Source organism: Oncorhynchus tshawytscha, linkage group LG05 (genome assembly GCF_018296145.1).
Source record: "Oncorhynchus tshawytscha isolate Ot180627B linkage group LG05, Otsh_v2.0, whole genome shotgun sequence".
NCBI lineage: Eukaryota > Metazoa > Chordata > Actinopteri > Salmoniformes > Salmonidae > Oncorhynchus > Oncorhynchus tshawytscha.
Window position 1 is genome coordinate 4,739,315 of NC_056433.1, and position 18,668 is coordinate 4,757,982.

The window sequence follows — 18,668 nt, forward strand, 5'->3', positions numbered from 1 at the left end:
AGTGCACTACTACCCCTATAGGCCCTGGTCTAACGTAGTGCACTACTACCCTATAGACCCTGGTCTAACGTAGTGCACTACTACCCTATAGGCCCTTGTCTAAAGTAGTGCACTATAAAAGGGAATAGGTAGTCATTTGGTACACAATCGTAGTGAAAGGCAGCAGGGTGTTTTTCATTTCCTACGTTAATGTAATGATGGTGTAGAGGAAGAAGCAGACCAGGGTCTCTGTGCTGGACACTCGCTCAGTATCCACAGGCAGACACACCGTGCACTACTCAAATGGCACCTGGTCTAACAGTGGAATACAACCAGAATGCCCTGGTTAGATACAACCTCTCTAAACAGTGGAATACAACCAGAATGCTATTTGGATACAACCTCTCTCTGACACAGTGGAATACAGCCAGAATGCTTTAGATACAACCTTAATCCGTAATGAGTGGAATACAGACCAGAATGCTATTGGATACAACCTCTCTCTGACACAGTGGAATACAACCAGAATGCTATTAGATACAACCTCTCTCTGACACAGTGGAATACAACCAGAATGCTATTAGATACAACCTCTGTGACAGATTAGAATGATTGTCCCTCTAAAAATGTAGATGAAGCTACAAAGTCCCACGGGCTTTCTGCTCAGCTGTCACTACCAATAACACTTCACTGAACATCACTTCCAGTAGTTTCGCCAGCACCTGTAAGAACATTCCCTGAGGAAGGGGTTTGTGTTCATGGGTTTACAGTTACTGCACCGTGACTACACTACAGATGAAGCTGGGTAAACTATAAGGGCTGGCATAGACACAGAAGTCACTGTTATTCAAGTCACAAGGTCTGAGTCTCGAGTCGAGTCCCCAGTAGAACAGGTCGAGTCTCGAGTCGAGTCCCCAGTAGAACAGGTCGAGTCTCGAGTCGAGTCCCCAGTAGAACAGGTCGAGTCGAGTCCCCAGTAGAACAGGTCGAGTCTCGAGTCGAGTCCCCAGTAGAACAGGTCGAGTCGAGTCCCCAGTAGAACAGGTCGAGTCTCGAGTCGAGTCCCCAGTAGAACAGGTCGAGTCTCGAGTCAAGTCATGTATTCTAAGAGCAAGTCAAGTCTCAAGTTATTTTTATTTAACTAGGAAAATCTGTTAAATTAAGAACAAATTCTTATTTTACAATGACTGTCTACCCCGACCAAACCCTCCCCTAACCCGGACGACGCTGGGCAAATTATGCGCCGTCCTATGGAACTCCCGATCACGGACGGTTGAGATACCGGTTGTGTTCAACTACAGATCGTCGTCTATTTATTGAGGCTACAGGACAGCCCTTTTCATTATTTTGTCTAAAACACATGTTGATAATGTAATAATTATCATAAACTGGGTAAATCCAAATGTAAGCTTCATAAAGCTAATGTGTCAATTTCAAGCACGTACCAAGAGACCAGTAGGGTCTATGCTAGTAATTGTTGCTTGATTCTGCTGGTGAGCAAAGTAAACAGCTCATATTCCTGATCACCAATTTGTTTTGAAGCTGCAAATAATGCATTCGGAAAGTATTCAGCCTTTTCCCTCATTTTGTTACTTTACAGCCTTGTTCTAAAATAGATTCAATAAAACAATTTCCTTAGCAATCTACACACAATACCCCATAATGACATCACAATACCCCATAATGACATCACAATACCCCATAATGACATCACAATACCCCATAATGACATCACAATAACTCATAATGACATCACAATACCCCATAATGACATCACAATAACTCATAATGACATCACAATACCCCATAATGACATCACAATACCCCATCATGACAAAGAGAACAGGTTTTTAGAAATGTCTGCACTTTTTTTTTTTTTTTAAACAACCAAAAACCTTATTTACAAAAGTATTCAGACCCTTTGCTATGAGACTCAAAATTGCGCTCAGGTGCATCCTGTTTCCATTGATTATCTTTGAGATGTTTCTACAACTTGATTGGAGTCCACCTGTGGTAAATTCAATGGATTGGACATGATTTGGAAAGGCACACACCTGTCTATATAAAGGTCCCACAGTTGACAGTGCATGTCAGATCAAAAACCAATCCATGAGGTGGAAGGAATTGTGCAAAGAGCTCTGAGACAGGATTGTGTCGAGGCACAGATCTACTAAAACATTTCCACAGTATTGAAGGTTGCCAAGAACACAGTGGCCTCCATCATTCATAAATTGATTAAGTTTTGGAACAACCAAGACTCTTCCTAGAGATGACCACCTGGCAAAACTGAGCAATCGGGGGAGAAGGGCCTTGGTCAGGGAGGTGGCCAAGAACCCGATGGTCCCTCTGACAGAGCTCTAGAGTTCCTCTGTGGAGATGGTTGTCCTTCTGGAAGGTTCTCCCATCTCTGCAGCAACCCAACAATCAGACCTTTATGGTAGAGTGGCCAGACGGAAGCCACTCCTCAGTAAAAGGCACAAGACAGCACGCTTGGAGTTTTCCAAAAGGCACCTAAAGACTCTCAGACCATGAGAAGCAAGACTCTGGTCTGATGAAATCTAGATTGAAATCTTTGGCCTAAATGCTAAGCGTCACTTCTGGAGGAAAACTGGCACCATCCCTACGGTGAAGCATGGTGGTGGCAGCATCCCTACGGTGAAGCATGGTGGTGGCATCATTATGCTGTGGGGATGTTTTTCAGCGGCAGGGACTGGGAGACTAGTCAGGATCGAGGGAAATATGAACAAAGTACAGTGAGACCCTTGATGAAAACCTGCTCCAGAGCACTCAGGACCTCAGACTGGGGCGAAGGTTCACCTTCCAACAGGACAACAACCCTAAGCACACAGCCAAGACAATGCAGGAGTGGCTTCGGGACAAGTCTCTGAATGTCCTTGAGTGGCCCAGCCAGAGCCCGGACTTGAACCCGATCAAATCTCTGGAGAGAACTGAAAATAGCTGTGCGGCGACACTCTCCATCCCAACTGACAAAGCTTGAGAGGATCTGCAGAGAAGAATGGGAGAAACTCTCCAAATACAGGTGTGCCAAGCTTGTAGCGTCAAACCCAAGACTTTAATCGCTGCCAAAGGAGCTTCAACAAAGTACTGAGTAAAGGGTCTGAATACTTATGTGATTTCAGGTTGTTTTTGTGCAAAAAGTTCTACAAATCTGTTTTTTGCTTTGTCACTATGGGTATTGTGTAGATTGAGGAGAAATATATTTTGAATACATTTTAGTATAACGTAGATATATTTGTTTTCAAGTCAAGGGGTCTGAATACTTTCTGAATGCAATGCATGTATGTTGCCGTCTTACCTGTTGGTGTAGGCCGAGCAGCTGGCTATAGCGTACCTGACAGTGCAGAACGCTATTCACATGGATGTTGAATGCCTGTAGAAGAGATGAGAATAGATTCTTTACTGAGCACTTCTCTCAAGCATTTAGGCTTCACAGAGCAGTAAGATAATTAAAAATCAACGTCATTCTATTCATTTTTGAAAATACATTTTAAAATTAGTCTTATGTTTCCTAGGACCTGCCTAAAAATAAATAAAGAATTAATCATTTTGCGAGGGTGTAGCCTATATTCAATGGATTTGTTGAACCAAATTTTGCAACACACTGTTATGGTCTGTCTAAAAGGGTATTATTTAGTGCTACTCGGCTCACACGGTCTTCAATTTGCATCACGGAAACTAAGGAGCTTCCCGAAATGGCACCCTATTACAGACCAGGACCCATAGAGTTATCATTAATTATAGCAGGGCCTGTACTATCCAGTATGTGGAATAGGGTGCCATTTCGGTCACAGCGTAGATTCATTAAGTGTTGCTCTGCTCTGGGACTACATTGTACAGGGGAGATTCATTAAGTGTTGCTCTGCTCTGGGACTACATTGTACAGGGGAGATTCATTAAGTGTTGCTCTGCTCTGGGACTACATTGTACAGGGGAGATTCATTAAGTGTTGCTCTGCTCTGGGACTACATTGTACAGGGGAGATTCATTAAGTGTTGCTCTGCTCTGGGACTACATTGTACAGGGAGATTCATTAAGTGTTGCTCTGCTCTGGGACTACATTGTACAGGGAGATTCATTAAGTGTTGCTCTGCTCTGGGACTACATTGTACAGGGGAGATTCATTAAGTGTTGCTCTGCTCTGGGACTACATTGTACAGGGGAGATTCATTAAGTGTTGCTCTGCTCTGGGACTACATTGTACAGGGAGATTCATTAAGTGTTGCTCTGCTCTGGGACTACATTGTACAGGGAGATTCATTAAGTGTTGCTCTGCTCTGGGACTACATTGTACAGGGAGATTCATTAAGTGTTGCTCTGCTCTGGGACTACATTGTACAGGGAGATTCATTAAGTGTTGCTCTGCTCTGGGACTACATTGTACAGGGAGATTCATTAAGTGTTGCTCTGCTCTGGGACTACATTGTACAGGGAGATTCATTAAGTGTTGCTCTGCTCTGGGACTACATTGTACAGGGAGATTCATTAACTACATTGTGTTGCTCTGCTCTGGGACTACATTGTACAGGGGAGATTCAGGGAGATTCATTAAGTGTTGCTCTGCTCTGGGACTACATTGTACAGGGGAGATTCATTAAGTGTTGCTCTGCTCTGGGACTACATTGTACAGGGAGATTCATTAAGTGTTGCTCTGCTCTGGGACTACATTGTACAGGGGAGATTCATTAAGTGTTGCTCTGCTCTGGGACTACATTGTACAGGGAGATTCATTAAGTGTTGCTCTGCTCTGGGACTACATTGTACAGGGAGATTCATTAAGTGTTGCTCTGCTCTGGGACTACATTGTACAGGGAGATTCATTAAGTGTTGCTCTGCTCTGGGACTACATTGTACAGGGAGATTCATTAAGTGTTGCTCTGCTCTGGGACTACATTGTACAGGGAGATTCATTAAGTGTTGCTCTGCTCTGGGACTACATTGTACAGGGAGATTCATTAAGTGTTGCTCTGCTCTGGGACTACATTGTACAGGGAGATTCATTAAGTGTTGCTCTGCTCTGGGACTACATTGTACAGGGAGATTCATTAAGTGTTGCTCTGCTCTGGGACTACATTGTACAGGGAGATTCATTAAGTGTTGCTCTGCTCTGGGACTACATTGTACAGGGGAGATTCATTAAGTGTTGCTCTGCTCTGGGACTACATTGTACAGGGAGATTCATTAAGTGTTGCTCTGCTCTGGGACTACATTGTACAGGGAGATTCATTAAGTGTTGCTCTGCTCTGGGACTACATTGTACAGGGAGATTCATTAAGTGTTGCTCTGCTCTGGGACTACATTGTACAGGGGAGATTCATTAAGTGTTGCTCTGCTCTGGGACTACATTGTACAGGGAGATTCATTAAGTGTTGCTCTGCTCTGGGACTACATTGTACAGGGAGATTCATTAAGTGTTGCTCTGCTCTGGGACTACATTGTACAGGGAGATTCATTAAGTGTTGCTCTGCTCTGGGACTACATTGTACAGGGAGATTCATTAAGTGTTGCTCTGCTCTGGGACTACATTGTACAGGGAGATTCATTAAGTGTTGCTCTGCTCTGGGACTACATTGTACAGGGAGATTCATTAAGTGTTGCTCTGCTCTGGGACTACATTGTACAGGGAGATTCATTAAGTGTTGCTCTGCTCTGGGACTACATTGTACAGGGAGATTCATTAAGTGTTGCTCTGCTCTGGGACTACATTGTACAGGGAGATTCATTAAGTGTTGCTCTGCTCTGGGACTACATTGTACAGGGGAGATTCATTAAGTGTTGCTCTGCTCTGGGACTACATTGTACAGGGGAGATTCATTAAGTGTTGCTCTGCTCTGGGACTACATTGTACAGGGAGATTCATTAAGTGTTGCTCTGCTCTGGGACTACATTGTACAGGGAGATTCATTAAGTGTTGCTCTGCTCTGGGACTACATTGTACAGGGAGATTCATTAAGTGTTGCTCTGCTCTGGGACTACATTGTACAGGGGAGATTCATTAAGTGTTGCTCTGCTCTGGGACTACATTGTACAGGGGAGATTCATTAAGTGTTGCTCTGCTCTGGGACTACATTGTACAGGGAGATTCATTAAGTGTTGCTCTGCTCTGGGACTACATTGTACAGGGAGATTCATTAAGTGTTGCTCTGCTCTGGGACTACATTGTACAGGGAGATTCATTAAGTGTTGCTCTGCTCTGGGACTACATTGTACAGGGAGATTCATTAAGTGTTGCTCTGCTCTGGGACTACATTGTACAGGGAGATTCATTAAGTGTTGCTCTGCTCTGGGACTACATTGTACAGGGAGATTCATTAAGTGTTGCTCTGCTCTGGGACTACATTGTACAGGGAGATTCATTAAGTGTTGCTCTGCTCTGGGACTACATTGTACAGGGAGATTCATTAAGTGTTGCTCTGCTCTGGGACTACATTGTACAGGGGAGATTCATTAAGTGTTGCTCTGCTCTGGGACTACATTGTACAGGGAGATTCATTAAGTGTTGCTCTGCTCTGGGACTACATTGTACAGGGAGATTCATTAAGTGTTGCTCTGCTCTGGGACTACATTGTACAGGGGAGATTCATTAAGTGTTGCTCTGCTCTGGGACTACATTGTACAGGGAGATTCATTAAGTGTTGCTCTGCTCTGGGACTACATTGTACAGGGGAGATTCATTAAGTGTTGCTCTGCTCTGGGACTACATTGTACAGGGGAGATTCATTAAGTGTTGCTCTGCTCTGGGACTACATTGTACAGGGGAGATTCATTAAGTGTTGCTCTGCTCTGGGACTACATTGTACAGGGGAGATTCATTAAGTGTTGCTCTGCTCTGGGACTACATTGTACAGGGGAGATTCATTAAGTGTTGCTCTGCTCTGGGACTACATTGTACAGGGGAGATTCATTAAGTGTTGCTCTGCTCTGGGACTACATTCCACAGCGTAACACAAGCCTTTCACACACAGATGCTTCTTGTATTGATCCAGTGGACACAATAACACACACTGTTAGGGATATAAAGTAATGAATGGTGTAACACAACCTGAAGTGAACTTGTTGGCTCAACTTCCCTGTTTGTTTTGACAAGAGCTACCAGGCTCCTCCTACGCAACAGTAATGTTTGGAATCAACAACAGCCAATCAGTGGTGTCAGATGTAGAGCCCAATCACAGGCAAAGCGAACATGAACCACTGTTTTCCATTGTGAAAGGCTTAATTAAAATTACATTTCTTCTTGGAACACTGAGGTGTTTGGTATGATGATAAAAACACACAGCCAACCCAGTCTTCCCTCTCCTCAGACACACAGCCAACCCAGTCTTCCCTCTCCTCAGACACACAGCCAACCCCCTCTTCCCTCTCCTCAACAGACACACAGCCAACCCAGTCTTCCCTCTCCTCAGACACACAGCCAACCCCCGTCTTCCCTGTCCTCAACAGACACACAGCCAACCCCAGTCTTCCCTCTCCTCAGTCTTCCCTGTAGAGCCCAATCACAACAGACCCACAGCCAACCCCAGTCTTCCCTCTCCTCAACAGACCCACAGCCAACCCAGTCTTCCCTCTCCTCAGTCTTCCCTCTCCTCAACAGACACACAGCCAACCCCAGTCTTCCCTCTCCTCAACAGATGTTTGGTATGAGCCAAACCCAGTCTTCCCAGTCTTCCCTCCTCAACAGACACACAGCCAACCCCAGTCTTCCCTCTCCTCAACAGACACACAGCCAACCCAGTCTTCCCTCTCCTCAACAGACACACAGCCAAACCCAGTCTTCCCTCTCCTCAGACACACAGCCAACCCCAGTCTTCCCTCTCCTCAACAGACACACAGCCAACCCCAGTCTTCCCTCTCCTCAGACACACAGCCAACCCAGTCTTCCCTCTCCTCAACAGACACACAGCCAACCCCAGTCTTCCCTCTCCTCAACAGACACACAGCCAACCCAGTCTTCCCTCTCCTCAACAGACACACAGCCAACCCCAGTCTTCCCTCTCCTCAACAGACACACAGCCAACCCCAGTCTTCCCTCTCCTCAGACACACAGCCAACCCCAGTCTTCCCTCTCCTCAACAGACACACAGCCAACCCAGTCTTCCCTCTCCTCAACAGACACACAGCCAACCCAGTCTTCCCTCTCCTCAACAGACCCACAGCCAACCCCCGTCTTCCCTCTCCTCAACAGACCCACAGCCAACCCCAGTCTTCCCTCTCCTCAACAGACACACAGCCAACCCCAGTCTTCCCTCTCCTCAACAGACACACAGCCAACCCAGTCTTCCCTCTCCTCAACAGACACACAGCCAACCCCAGTCTTCCCTCTCCTCAGACACCCAGCCAACCCAGTCTTCCCTCTCCTCAACAGACACACAGCCAACCCAGTCTTCCCTCTCCTCAACAGACACACAGCCAACCCCAGTCTTCCCTCTCCTCAACAGACACACAGCCAACCCCAGTCTTCCCTCTCCTCAACAGACACACAGCCAACGCCCGTCTCCCTTAATTACATTTAAGGGCTTTATTGGCGTGGGAAACATGTTTACAATGCCAAAGCAAGTGAAATAGATCAAACAAAAGTGAAATAAACAGTAAACATTGCACTCACAAAAGTACCAAAAGAATAAAGACATTTCAAATGAACTATTTTCACATAATATGTGAAGTACAAAAGATAAAATAAATAAACATAAATAGGGGTTGTATTTACAATGGTGTTTGTTCTTCACTGGTTGGCCTTTTCTTCTGGCATCAGGTCACACATCTTGCTACCGTGATGGCACACTGTGGAATTTCACCCAGTAGATATGGGAGTTTATCAAAATCGGGTTTGTTTTCTAATTCTTTGTGGGTCTGTGTAATCTGAGGGAAATATGTCTCTCTAATATGGTCATACATTTGGCAGGAGGTTAGGAAATGCAGCTCAGTTTCCACCTCCTTTTGTGGGCAGTGTGCACATAGGCTGTCTTCTGAGAGCCAGGTCTGCCTCTCCCTCTCTCTCCCCCTCAACTGTTTTACAGCCAGCAATGGACCCCTAAGCCTAACAGATTAAACTGTTTTTGTAGGAGGAAATCGGTGTTCTGTCCAAGACTTCAACACCTCACCAACTTGTTATGACACAATCTTGCATCAGCCCCACTTTAAAAATCAGTCACTTTAAAAATCAGTCATTAGATATTATCTATGTTTATCTTATTAATACAAAATATCACAAGAATGCTTGCAGACAGAACATCTGGCAATGTGTCCACAACAGTCCAGAACTACGGTATACTGTGTAGAACACAACAGACTTCTGTGACCTCGGGGGAAGTGACTTCAAGTTTGACTTCAGTCTACCTGGTTATCTAAATAAAGTTGTTCTATTGGTGGCCTTGAGGGACCTGGAACTGCCTGTCTGTCTTCAGAAAGCATCCGTTCTAGGCCCAGACCGTCCTTCAGAAAGCATCCGTTCTAGGCCCAGACCGTCCTTCAGAAAGCATCCGTTCGAGGCCCAGACCGTCTTTCAGAAAGCATCCGTTCTAGGCCCAGACCGTCCTTCAGAAAGCATCCCTTCTAGGCCCAGACCGTCCTTCAGAAAGCATCCGTTCTAGGCCCAGACCGTCCTTCAGAAAGCATCCGTTCTAGGCCCAGACCGTCCTTCAGAAAGCATCCGTTCTAGGCCCAGACCGTCCTTCAGAAAGCATCCGTTCTAGGCCCAGACCGTCCTTCAGAAAGCAGCCGTTCTAGGCCCAGACAGTCTTCAGAAAGCATCCGTCTAGGCCTAGATTGTCTTCAGAAATCAGATGATCTAGGCCTAGACAAGGTTGGGAAAATCTAATTGCAGTGTTCGCCTTAGCAATCTCACTGGAATAAAGACCTCCTCCATTCCTGTCATTATTGAAAGAGATTGTGAAATCTCACATTTCAAAAAAGGGCTACTTAAAGGCAGTTAAAGTCAATGAACTAATCACTGATCATAACCTTGATGTGATTGGCCTGACTGAAACATGGCTTAAGCTTGATGAATTTACTGTGTAAATGAGGCCTCTCCTCCTGGTTACACTAGTGACCAAATCCCCAGCGCATCCCGCAAAGGCAGAGGTGTTGCTAATGTAACAGTTTAACTTTCGTCCCTCTCCTCGCCCCAACCCGGGCTCAAACCAGGGACCCTCTGCACACATCAACAACAGTCACCCTCGAAGCATCGTTACCCATCGCGCTACAAAAGCCGCGGCCCTTGCAGGGCAAGGGGAACTACTACTTCAAGGTCCCAGAGCGAGTGACGTCACCGATTGAAACGCTATTATGGCGTATGACCGCTAACTAGCTAGCCATTTTACATCAGTTACACTAACATTTACAATAGCAAATTTCAATAAAAATGCATTGTCTTGTGAGCTCCTAATCATGAAATTTATGCAGCCAACTCAATCACTTTTTATAGCTACTGTTTACAGGTCTCCTGGGCCATATACAGCGTTCCTCACTGAGTTCCCCGAATTCCTATCGGATCTTGTGGTCATGGCAGATAACATTATAATTTTTGGTGACTTTAATATTCACATGGAAAAGTCCACAGACCCACTCCAAAAGGCCTTCGGAGCCATCAGACTCAGTGGGTTTTGTCCAACATGTTTCTGGACCTACTCACTGTCACAGTCATACTCTGGACCTAGTTTTGTCCCGTAGAATAAATGTTGTGGATCTTAATGTTTTTCTTCATAATCCTGGACTATCGGATCACCATTTTATTACGTTTGCAATTGTAACAAATAATCTGCTCAGACCCCAACCAAGGAACATCAAAAGTCGTGTTATAAATTCTCAGACAACCCAAAGATTCTGAGATGCCCGTCCAGACTCCCTCCACCTACCCAAGGACGTCAGAGTACAAAAATTGGTGAACCACCGAACTGAGAAACTCAATTTAACCTTGCGTAATATGCTTGATGCTGTCGCACCCCTAAAAACCAAAACCATTTGTCATTAGAAACTAGCTCCCTGGTATACAGAAAATACCCGAGCCCTGAAGCAACCTTCCAGAAAATTGGAACGGAAATGGCGCCACACCAAACTGGAAGTCTTCCGACGAGTTTGGAAAGACAGTACCGTGCAGTATCGAAGAGCCCTCACTGCTGCTCGATCATCCTGTTTTTACAACTTATTTGAGGAGAATAAGAACAATCCAAAATGTATTTTTGACACTGTCGCAAAACTAACTAAAAATCAGCAGAGGAAGAAAAGATGGCTTTCACTTCAGCAGTGATAAATTCATGAACTTCTTTGACGAAAAAAATCATGATCATTAGAAAGCAAATTACATACTCCTCTTTAAATCTGCGTATTTTTTCAAAAGCTCAGTTGTCCTGAGTCTGCACAACACTGTCAGGACCTAGGATTAAGGGAGACACTCAAGTTTAATACTGTAACTCTTGACACAATGATGAAAATAGTCATGGCCTCTAAACCTTCAAGCTGCATACTGGACTCTATTCCAACTGAAAGAGCTGCTTCCAGTGCTTGGCCCTCCTATGTTGAACATAATGAACGGCTCTCTATCCACCAGATGTGTACCAAACTCACTAAAAGTGGCAGTAATAAAGCCTCTCTTGAAAAAGCCAAACCTTGACCAGGAACTACAGTGGGGTAAAAAAAAGTATTTAGTCAGCCACCAATTGTGCAAGTTCTCCCACTTAAAAAGAAGAGGCCTGTAAATTTCACCATAGGTACACTTCAACTATGACAGACAAAATGAGAAAAAAAACAGAAAATCACATTGTAGGATTTTTTATGGATTTATTTGCAAATTATGGTGGAAAATAAGTATTTACCTATGATGAAAATTACAGGCCTCTCATCTTTTTACGTGGGAGAACTTGCACAATTGGTGGCTGACTAAATACTTTTTCCCCCACTGTATGTATGTATGTATATATATATATATTAACTAATTCGGCTTATATCGAATCTCCCATTCTTCTCAGAAATTTCAGAAAAGCTGTTGCGCAGCAACACACTGCCTTCCTGAAGACAATGTATACGAAACGCTTCAGTCTGGTTTTAGACCCCATCATAGCACTATCAATGATCGGCTATGAAAAGCCAACTCACATTTACTCCTGAGGTGCTGACTTGTTGCACCCTCAACGACTACTGTGATTATTATTACTTGACCATGCTGGTAATTTATGAACATTTGAACATCTTGGCCATGTTCTGTTATAATCTCCACCTGGCACAGCCAGAAGAGGACTGGCCAACCTTCATAGCCTGGTTCCTCTCTAGGTTTCTTCCTAGGTTTTGGCCTTTCTAGGAAGTTTTTCCTAGCCACCGTGCTTCTACACCTGCATTGCTTGCTGTTTGGGGTTTTAGGCTGGGTTTCTGTACAGCACTTTGAGATATCAGCTCATGTAAGAAGGGCTACATAAATACATTTGATTTGATGGAAGTGAATGGAATTGATAAGTCCCAAGAATTGAGTGGCTCTTACATTAAATGGAAGATGTTTCATTAAAATGCAAGGCCTCATCATTAACGTAAAGCATAATTAAAGGGAACAGACAGTTGCTGATACATAACTCAGGGGAGTTTTCAGTCCATAAAGAGACATGGGAGATGCTTAGTTTGTTCCAAAGAGCAGAGATGAATTCAGATGCTTTCTAATGTATGAAATGTGAAGATTTAGGACCTTTGGAAATGGTCCTGCACATGTTTGAGCCCAGAGAGTTCCAGGGCTAGAGGTTCATGGGAACTGGTCCTGCACACGTTTGGGCCCAGAGAGTTCCAGGGCTAGAGGTTCATGGGAACTGGTCCTGCACACGTTTGGGCCCAGAGAGTTCCAGGGCTAGAGGTTCGTGGGAACTGGTCCTGCACACGTTTTGGCCCCAGAGAGTTCCAGGGCTAGAGGTTCATGGGAACTGGTCCTGCACGCGTTTGGGCCCAGAGAGTTCCAGGGCTAGAGGTTCATGGGAACTGGTCCTGCACACGTTTGAGCCCAGAGAGTTCTAGGGCTAGAGGTTCATGGGAAATGGTCCTGCACACGTTTGAGCCCAGAGAGTTCCAGGGCTAGAGGTTCATGGGAACTGGTCCTGCACACGTTTTGGCCCAGAGAGTTCCAGGGCTAGAGGTTCATGGGAACTGGTCCTGCACACATTTGGGCCCCGAGAGTTCCAGGGCTAGAGGTTCATGGGAACTGGTCCTGCACGCGTTTGGGCCCAGAGAGTTCCAGGGCTAGAGGTTCATGGGAACTGGTCCTGCACACATTTGGGCCCCGAGAGTTCCAGGGCTAGAGGTTCATGGGAACTGGTCCTGCACACGTTTGGGCCCAGAGAGTTCCAGGGCTAGAGGTTCATGGGAACTGGTCCTGCACACGTTTGGGCCCCGAGAGTTCCAGGGCTAGAGGTTCATGGGAACTGCAGTCTTCAAAGTTTCTCAACACATACAAGCCAATTGAGGCAATAACAACTCATTCAAGCGCCGCACAATGAGTTCACTTGATGCTTCTTGGAACAAAGTGACGTGGAACTAGTTCTGAGAATGAGTTCATTGGACTATACCCTAGCTCAAAGGATATTCCCAGGGATTCACATCGGATTGGGAAGTATTTCTATGAAACAACACACAGGGCACAAACCCAGAACGTACCCAGTGGAACCTCACAGTATTAAACCCAGAACGTACCCAGTGGAACCTCACAGTAATAAACCCAGAACGTACCCAGTGGAACCTCACAGTAATAAACCCAGAACGTACCCAGTGGAACCTCACAGTAATAAACCCAGAACGTACCCAGTGGAACCTCACAGTATTAAACCCAGAACGTACCCAGTGGAACCTCACAGTAATAAACCCAGAACGTACCCAGTGGAACCTCACAGTAATAAACCCAGAACGTACCCAGTGGAATCTCACAGTAATAAACCCAGAACGTACCCAGTGGAACCTCACAGTAATAAACCCAGAACGTACCCAGTGGAACCTCACAGTAATAAACCCAGAACGTACCCAGTGGAACCTCACAGTATTAAACCCAGAACGTACCCAGTGGAACCTCACAGTAATAAACCCAGAACGTACCCAGTGGAATCTCACAGTAATAAACCCAGAACGTACCCAGTGGAACCTCACAGTAATAAACCCAGAACATACCCAACAGATGACATCAAAGCATAATTAACAGACCCTGACCTGTTTCAATCTGCAACCAACTAAACAAGACAGACTATCAATTACTGCACACACACACACACCGTTGCCACCTCTAATAGCAGTCTGCACATATAGAGCCCATATTTAATAGACAGGAAGTATGTTTGTTCCGAGCTCACAGGAAGTGAGAGAAGTCCAAAAGAATTCCACCATTTGAAAGGCAGACATATTTTTCCTAAAGTCCCTGTACTGTGTGATGGGGGTTCAGACGCCTCCACGGCTCCTGGTTCCAGGGTACACACACAATCCCTCTGTATTAAGACTAATTAAATTAAGACTAAGCGCTGGCCCAATCCGTGTCACTAATGGCACCCTATTCCCTACCTAGTGCACTACTTTAGACCAGGGCCCATAACCATCCTATTCCCTACCTAGTGCACTACTTTAGTCCAGGGCCCATAACCACCCTATTCCCTACCTAGTGCACTACTTTAGACCAGGGCCCATAACCATCCTATTCCCTACCTAGTGTACTCTAGTCAAATGCAGTGCACTATGTAGGGAACAGGGTGTCATTTGGAACGGCGACTACTACTTGTAGGGCTGTGACTAGTTGTTTATATGAATATGCTTCTTAATAACTAAACACTTATTTGAAAACTAGACATTACACTTGGTTACCATGGTATTTCATTATAGTTTCAAGTTATTACTTATAAATATTAACTCAACAAATTAATTAATGTCAGGTTGGAGAGGATGTGTCACTTTTCGTATTGACAACAAGAATGGAATCAAAATAAATATATTTTATTTATACAAAACCAATCTTGACGCACAAAACCATTCAAAACGAAGTCCGATGGGTTCTTCTACCTTTCCCAAAATATTCACATAACGTCACAAACCCTGCTGCTGTGGTCATTGGACAGCAGTGGCAAGAGAGGAGGCCACGATGAGAGAACTAACCTACTGAAAACAGGTCCTGGATTACAACATGACGAGGAGGAGTCCAGACAGGCTGCTTTAGGAAACTTTCTGAATAGACATATAGGCCTATAGAGAGAAGCCGTGAACATGCACACCCCTGTTAAAGGTCAGGCAAAGCCACCAGCGTATGGTCAGACACAAGAGAAAATATTCCTCCCTTCCTTTAAAAACACATTTAAAAACCTAGGCCAACCTTAAGCATTCTGAAAGTAAGCTACAAGATAATGAATCGACAAGTGCAGAGGACAGCTATCCCATGAACATTATATGATGATGATTGACAGTAAATTGCCTGTTTTACAGATGGCAGGCTAACACATGGGCATTCATAAAAGTGCATTGTGGGCCGACAATGTAAGCTACTATTCTACTTTGTGTGGATAGGAGGGCGGAAACGCTTTTTCTTTCAAATCGGACAGAACCGGGCATGTTGATTAAGTCTATAAAATGTTGATTAAGTCTATAAAATGTTGATTAAGTCTATAAAAACAAAGTATACCATGCCAGGTAGGAGAGGATTGTGACACTACGTTAGGCTATAGGCCTCAGAGCAATCCTGTCCACTGCTGTTGAAGAATGAAAAGTCGGAAGTCCAATCTTTAAAAAAAAATTAAAACATTTAAAGACAGATTTATTTACAGTTGAAGTCGGAAGTTTACATACACCTTAGCCAAATACATTTAAACTCAGTTTCACAATTCCTGACATTTAATCCTAGTAAAAAATCCCTGTGAAATGTCAGAATAATAGTAGAGAGAATGATTTATTTCAGCTTTTATTTCTTTCATCACATTCCCAGTAGGTCAGAAGTTTACATTCACTCAATTAGTATTTGGTAGCATTGCCTTTAAATTGTTTAACTTGGGTCAAACGTTCTGGGTAGCCTTCCACAAGCTTCCCACAATAAGTTGGGTGAATTTTGGCCCATTCCTCCTGACAGAGCTGGTGTAACTGAGTCAGGTTTGTAGGCCTCCTTGCTCGCACACGCTTTTTCAGTTCTGCCCACAAATGTTCTATAGGATTGAGGTTAGGGCTTTGTGATGGCCACTCCAATACCTTGACTTTGTAGTCCTTATGCCATTTTGCCTCAACTTTGGAAGTATGCTTGGGGTCATTGTCCATTTGGAAGACCCATTTTTGACCAAGCTTTAACTTCCTGGCTAATGTCTTGACATGTTGCTTCAATGTATCCACATAATTTTCTTTCCTCATGACGCCATCTATTTTGTGAAGTGCACCAGTCCCTTCTGCAGCAAAGCACCCCCACAACATGATGCTGCCACCCCCATGCTTCACGGTTGGGATGGTGTTCTTCGGCTTGCAAGCCTCCCCCTTTTTCCTCGAAACATAATGATGGTCGTTATGGCCAAACAGTTCTATTTGTGTTGCATCAGATCAGAGGACATTTCTCCAAAAAGTATAATCTTTGTCCCCATGTGTAGTTGCAAACCGGTCTGGCTTTTTTAATGCCGGTTTTGGAGCAGTGGCTTCTTCCTTGCATGAGCGGCCTTTCAGGTTATGTCGATATAGGACTTGTTTTACTGTGGATATAGATACTTTTGTACCTGTTTCCTCCAGCATCTTCACAAGGTCCTTTGCTGTTATTCTGGGATTGACTTGCACTTTTCACACCAAAGTCTCTATCTAGGAGACAGAACGCGTCTCCTTCCTGAGCAGTATGACGGCTGCATGGTCCCATGGTGTTTATACTTGCGTACTATTGTTTGTACAGATGAACGTGGTTCCTTCAGGCGTTTGGAAATTGCTCCCAAGGATGAACCAGACTTGTAAAGGTATACCATTTTTTTTCCCGAGGTCTTGGCTGATTTCTTAAGATTGTCCCATGATGTCAAGCAAAAAGGCAGCGAGTTTGAAGGTAGGCATTGAAATACATCCACAGGTACACCTCCAATTGACTCAAATTATGTCAATTATCCTATCAGAAGCTTCTAAAGCCATGACATTATTTTCTAGAATTTTCCAAGCTGTTTAAAGGCACAGTCAGCTTAGTGTATGTAAACTTCTGACCCACTGTAATCGTGATACAGTGAATTATAAGTGAAATAATCTGTCTGTAAACAATTGCTGGAAAAATGACTTGTGTCATGCACAAAGTAGATGTCCTAACCAACTTGCCAAAGCTATAGTTTGTTTAACAAGAAATTGAGTGGTTGAAAAAACAATTTTTAATGACTCCAACCTAAGTCTCTGTAAACTTCAGACTTCAACTGTATTTATTAGCAAGCAATGAAAATGTGCGTGGTATGAAAGAAAGTCCACTCACAAAATATATATATATTTTTTAACTTTAGTGCCTGTTGTAAGAGCTGTAGAATGTTTAATAAGTCACCAAAACATTTAATAGGCAGACTAAGTTACCAAAACAACAGCTTTTAATCATTAGTAGATACTCCCGCTGTTAGGTCATGTTTATATAAATATAAATAATATAAATAATAAATAACGTTACTAAACAAATACAAATACACAAAAAATGTCTATTGAAACAAATCGGGACGGTTATTTAAAACATTTCAGGATGGTCCTCACTCATTTTTAAATTATCGTCACAGCCCCGTCCTTATCCTGCCTCTGTCCTGCTGAACCGGCTATAGTCACACTCACAGTGACACAAAACTCACTCTTTATAAAGGAAACAGTAGAACAGACAGATTAGTGCTCTATTTTAACACCCCCTGCATTCTCCATCGCTGATCTCTTCCCCCACTCCACTCAAATACACACAATAGGAAAGTACCTATTCTAGAAATATATATTATTTATAAAAATATATTATTTATATATATTTTTTTTTTAAACAACACTTCCTTCCTGGTAAGAACTCTGTTGGTCCATTTCCTGTACTGTGCCCCTCTCTCCGCTACACTACTCACTCATGATTAATGGTTGAAACCTGTCTACAGTGCATTGGGAAAGTATTCAGACTCCTTGACCTTTTTTTGTTTCATTTCTTATTCAGAAATAGATTAATTCGTCGTCGTCCCCACCGCCAATCTACACACAATACTCCACAATGACAAAGCAAAAAACAGTTTAGACATTTTTGCAAACATATATATAAAAATAATGAAATATCACATTTACATAAGTACTGAGTAAAGGGTCTGAATTGACTCAGTACTTTGTTGAAGCATCTTTGGCAGCGATTACAGCCTTGACTCTTCCTGGGTACGAAGCTACAAGCTTGGTACACATGTATTTGGGGTGTTTCTCCATTCTTCTCTGCAGATCCTCTCAAGCTTTGTCAGGTTGGATGGGGAGCGTTGCTGCACATCTATTTTCAGGTTTCTCCAGAGATTTTCGATCACGTTCAAGTCGGGGCTCTGGCTGGCCACTCTAGGACATTCAGAGACTTGTCCCGAAGCCACTCCTGAGTTGTCTTGGATGTGTGCTTAGGGTTGTTGTCCTGTTGGAAGGTGAACCCTTTCGCCCCAGTCTGAGGTCCTGAGCACTCTGGAGCAAGTTCTTCTTCAAGGATCTGTGTATTTTGCTCCGTTCATCTTTGCCTCGATCCTGACTCTTCTCCCAGTCCCTGC

General features: G+C 44.0%; 1 protein-coding gene across 2 annotated transcripts in view; it reads right to left on the reverse strand.

Annotated features, from left to right (window-relative positions):
- The window catches only part of LOC121846460 (sorting nexin-17-like), a 76,205-nt gene that overhangs the window by 53,492 nt on the left and 4,045 nt on the right, over positions 1-18,668 (reverse strand). For both annotated transcript variants that reach the window (XM_042321354.1, XM_042321353.1), the window contains exon 2: positions 3,296-3,370. In XM_042321354.1, coding sequence (XP_042177288.1) covers positions 3,296-3,370 — 75 coding nt within the window. The remainder of the gene's footprint in view (positions 1-3,295; positions 3,371-18,668) is intronic.